The 5000-nt window shown below is 42.5% G+C and overlaps 1 protein-coding gene across 1 annotated transcript in view; it reads right to left on the minus strand.

Annotated features, from left to right (window-relative positions):
• The window catches only part of dync2h1 (dynein cytoplasmic 2 heavy chain 1), a 163782-nt gene extending 161643 nt beyond the window's left edge, over positions 1 to 2139 (minus strand). The window contains exons 1-4 of the mRNA XM_030776669.1: positions 1957 to 2139; positions 1669 to 1839; positions 1089 to 1227; positions 545 to 663 (exon numbers count right to left, since the gene is read on the minus strand). Coding sequence (XP_030632529.1) covers positions 545 to 663; positions 1089 to 1227; positions 1669 to 1839; positions 1957 to 2139 — 612 coding nt within the window. The remainder of the gene's footprint in view (positions 1 to 544; positions 664 to 1088; positions 1228 to 1668; positions 1840 to 1956) is intronic.
• Between the last annotated feature and the right edge of the window lie 2861 nt (positions 2140 to 5000).

The following is a 5000-nucleotide window of genomic DNA, read 5'->3' on the forward strand; positions in this document are numbered from 1 at the left end:
ATATGTGTATGCATGTATGTGTGTGTGTGTGTATATGTGTATGCATGTGTGTGTGTGTGTGTATATGTGTATGCATGTATGTGTGTGTGTGTGTATATGTGTATGCATGTATGTGTGTGTGTGTGTGTGTGCGTATGTATGTGTGTGTGTGTGTGTGTGCGTGTGTGTATGTATGTGTGTGTCCGTGTGTGTGCGTGTGTATGCGTGTGCGTGTATATGTGTGTGTGTATGTATGTGTATGTGTGTGCGTGTGTATGTGTGTGTGTGTGTATGTATGTATGTGTATGTGTGTGTGTGTGTGTGTGTGTGTGTGTGTGTGTGTGTGTGTGTGTGTGTATGTGTATGTGTGTGCGTGTGCATGCCTGTGCATGCGTGTGTATGCGTATGTATGCGTGTGTATGCGTGTGCGTGTGTATGTGTGTGTGTGTATGTCTGTGTGTGTGTGTATGTATGTGTATGTGTGTGTGTGTCTGTGTGCGTGTGTATGTATGTGTATGTGTGTGTGTGTCTGTGTGCGTGTGTGTATGTGTATGTGTACACATACCTTCTGTATGGGTCTGAAGAGCTCAGAGAAGTGGGCTGCTCTATCTCTGGTGCTGTTCTTCTCTGCAGACTGACAAACATCTGCCCAGTACTGAAACTCTTCACAGGGACTTGTGATTCCTATAGAAACAAAGCTGTTATCTCCATCAGCACTGGGACTTGTGATTCCTATAGAGACAGAGCTGTTATGTCCATCAGCACTGGGACTTGTGATTCCTATAGAGACAGAGCTGTTATCTCCATCAGCACTGGGACTTGTGATTCCTATAGAGACAGAGCTGTTATCTCCATCAGCTGTTACTGTAGTCACACAGTTACCACATTCCCTCCTTTCTCTCTGTAAGGCAGGACCACTGCTCTAGTTCACTGACGCCTGTGTGCTCCACAGACACGAAGAGGGCACAGTATCACAGCCAACACGACAATATATGCTTTTCCAGCTGTGAGTAACGCTTTGAGCGTCTTTAAGGAGACAGGTAATTAGTTCAGTACTACAGGGGGTGAAATCCTTCAGTACGGGATGAAATAGAGGCTAATTTCATTACCGACAACGTCTTCCTCAGAAAGACTCCGTTTCCCACATTGCTTTGGGTCAGAGTGTCGGACAACGGTGCCCAGGCCGTGCTCAAGCTCGGTGAGAAGGTTTTGAAGTTTGGGGTCAAATGATTTACTCCAGTGTTCATCCTACACACACATATACACAAAAACATACAGACAGACAAAGCACACACACAACCCAAATCCAAAGAGACATACAACAATTACACAACAGTCAACACTTCTGACCAATATCATGTACTGTTAGAGTAAATAAGCTCTCCACTGGCACAGAGAGACACCCATCTACTGAAATGGTTTGATCTTTAAACCTGAAGGCAGTAGTAATGTTAGTTCTCTGGCTCGGGGGTTTCAGTGTAGAGGTTTGTAGGTCAGTGTTTAACAGAATAACTGATGACATAAACCCCGTTTGGAGCATGTGTAGACAGGGCTTTGGGAAGACTTGGTTTCATTTGTCTGCTTGTTTTTGTGGTGTGATGTAGCCAGAGAGAAGCCACATTCAGCTACTGATTACTAATTGCTTTAGAGGGTGACAGGAGGACTGAGGAAACTTTGAGAATCACGCACCTTCAGCAAGAGAGGCACAAACACCTGTCGCACAGCATGGTACAGGCTGTTAACGGGCGACTCTAACATGGAGGAGACCATGACAGTTCTGTGCAGGTTCTCCTCTGTGATAACACAAGGCTGCAGTTTAAAAAACACCAGCACACTCTCCTCACTGCCACCAGATTCAACCTACGAGAAGACAACGGATAAAAGCATTAAAGAGACTTAGGAGTTTCATCGCAAGTTACAGGACATAGACTGAAATAAAGTATACAGTCTGTGACGCTTCAGTCTGACCAATGCCACCTTGTTTGAGAGGTGTAGGTCATTCTGCTGTTTGAGAACGGCGAGCAGAAACACGTTGCCGTCGTCTAAAAAGTTGTTGAGCTCTTGGCAGTCGGAAAGCGAAGGAGAAGGCTTTATTCCGAAGTAGTTTCCTGTGGTAGTGAGGATGAAATGCTTCCGAACATCTTCTGACCCGTGGGGCATCTTCGCTTTTATCTGGATCTTACAAACAGGAGTCAATATAAGATAATACAGTACGGTTCTTAAACATCAATCGTTAATATTGTATTCCACACAAATTATTCACTGAATTTAGCTCAGTACATATATTTTGCATAATTTGGCAGTAACAGACCCTCTTTACCCGGTATTTAACTCATATTTTTTTGTACAAGTTGTGAACATACTTTCAAATGCTGCGAACTATATGTAGCTAACAGGTTAGCTAGCCAGGCCACTATAAAGGTACGATATAGATAACACAGTAGGTAGCTGCTAGCTTCTTAAAAAACATGTTATGGCGAGAGAGAAAAAAATATGTAGCGTTGTAATATTTGTATATGTATCTGACTTACTTGCTTACCTGAAATTTCACGACTGTTCAACTTAGTTTAGAAAGGTAGGCAGCGCGGCGTAGCTGGATTTAGACTACTGTCAACACCCTCTCACCAAATACAGAAACCCGGTCAAAGAATAGCATAGAATTCATATATAAGGTCAATGTTGTACGCAACATGGATGTCGTTTTCGACATGAGGCAAAGAATAAGTCATATTTTTTGTATACTGGCTAACATGAAGCTAACAGTTTCTGTTATTGTGGAATGGAACGATGAAGCGGACGTTGTTGCCACTGCAACCACGTATAGTACGGTACAACATGCGCTACACGCAGAATTTACGTACAAAAACTCACGTAAAGACAAGTTGAGAATTTGTCAATGATTACCCGGATTAAGTTGCTGTGTAAATGAACTACGGACAGCGTTTTTATGTTAGTTTTCAACATATGTTATCATCGAATATCCGAAATGAGTTTTATTTGAAAGAGTTTTCCTAGGAAAATCGTGCAAACGACATGGCATGACATGTCAGAAAATGAACTGAGCTAAATATGTTTTCTGAACTGCGAAAGATTTGTTTAGAAGTAGAGAGATGCATGCCGCGTTTGAGTCATTTTACAAGTCTACATCAAATCTACGCTGGGAAGCAACCACAAAGTTTCGAGTTTCGTCCGCAACTTCAATTATAAAATACGTTTAAACACACGGAACACTTGCTAGTCTGAAACTTAAGTGGGCGTTAAGGGAGATTTTGTTTTGTTTTGTTTTGTTTTTACCTCTGATTGTTTTTCTCACACTCAGATGAATAAGATTACACCACAGACCACAAAGTGATGTGAAAACGTAGGACATACGTAGAAGAGACCCGTGGTTAAGATTCGTCGGGTCCACTCAGTACCGAGCAATGAGTAAGACTTGTTTATTTCACGCTAAAATGTGCAATTCCTTATTGAGCGTTCCTTGCCATTTTACTCTTTCAGTTACATTTTAAGTAAGCAAGCTGCCATGGTAGGCTGTATACATCATAAACTGGAAACTACACAATAAAACTTTTGTGTGTTCAACAGAATCGTTCAGTCCATAAAAAATAATATTTGGTTTTAAAAACATGTGATGGAACTGTTGGTGGTGTCTCCCTTACAGACAGGCGAGCTCAGGGATATTTCACGGATAAACTTAGCTCTGAATTTCTCAATCAGCATGTTCCTCTTAACGTCCACAATTACATATTTCATTTTGATATTGTGGGAGGTATGGTGATGCAGTGGTTAGCGCTGGTTCGATTCCCAGCTGCGCGGCCAGGGTCCTTTCTGTGCGGAGTTTGCACGTTCTGCCCGTGTCTGCGTGGGTTTCCTCCCACAGCCCAAATACATGTTTGTCAGGTGAATTGGAGACACTAAATTGGCCCTGTGTGAATGTGTGTGTCTGCCCTGCGACGGACTGGCGACCTGTCTTTCGCCCGACGATCGCTTCGACCCGCTCCAGCACCCCGCGACCCTAATTAGGATAAACAGCTTGGAAAATGAATGAGTGAATTTTAATATTGCACTTTTAACAAGGTTAATGTACGAAAGGAGGGAATTGGGAATTGCCGGCTAACTATTGCCTCATCAAAAATCAACGTTTTCCCAGCTTCAGTGTGGTTACTTTAAAAAAACCTGTACTTCACAGTGATTGATGGAAACTGCAACACTTTAATGAGTAAAAATCACAAACTTCAGTTTACAGCTTTTGGCTCTTAATAAAAACAGTTCAAACCAGCGAGTCCAGAGATGATCTTTACACTTCATTGTAAATTAGTGTAAAGTTTATAAGTGCGTCCAAAAAGAAACTTTTCTGAGCAGTCTTTTCAAAGACATGTAGTAACTGAGCTTAAGACCCAATAGGAGACCAGTGTTTCACACATACACACACACTCACAAACACACACACACACACATACATATTCGCACACATACAGAGTCCTGTACTTCTGTAGACACACACACACACACACACACACACACACAGAGTCCTGTACCTCTGTAGATACACTCACACACACACACACACATACACACACTCATACAGAGTCCTGTATGTCTGTAGATACACACACACACACACACACACTCACACTCATACACATACTCATACAGAGTCCTGTATGTCTGTAGATACACACACACACACTCACACTCATACACACACTCATACAGAGTCCTGTATGTCTGTAGATACACACACACACACACACACACACACACACTCATACAGAGTCCTGTATGTCTGTAGATACACACACACACACACACACACACACACACACACACACTCATACAGAGTCCCGTATGTCTGTAGATACACACACACACACACACACACACACACACACACACACACACACACACACTCATACAGAGTCCTGTATGTCTGTTCACAGAGCCTCTGTCACACATTGTGGCTAGGCCATAGTGGTATGAATTTAGTCCAAAAATTTTGTGGTGTTTTGCACCGTGATGCA

The sequence above is a fragment of the Chanos chanos genome, chromosome 6, assembly GCF_902362185.1.
Source record: "Chanos chanos chromosome 6, fChaCha1.1, whole genome shotgun sequence".
Classification (NCBI taxonomy): domain Eukaryota; kingdom Metazoa; phylum Chordata; class Actinopteri; order Gonorynchiformes; family Chanidae; genus Chanos; species Chanos chanos.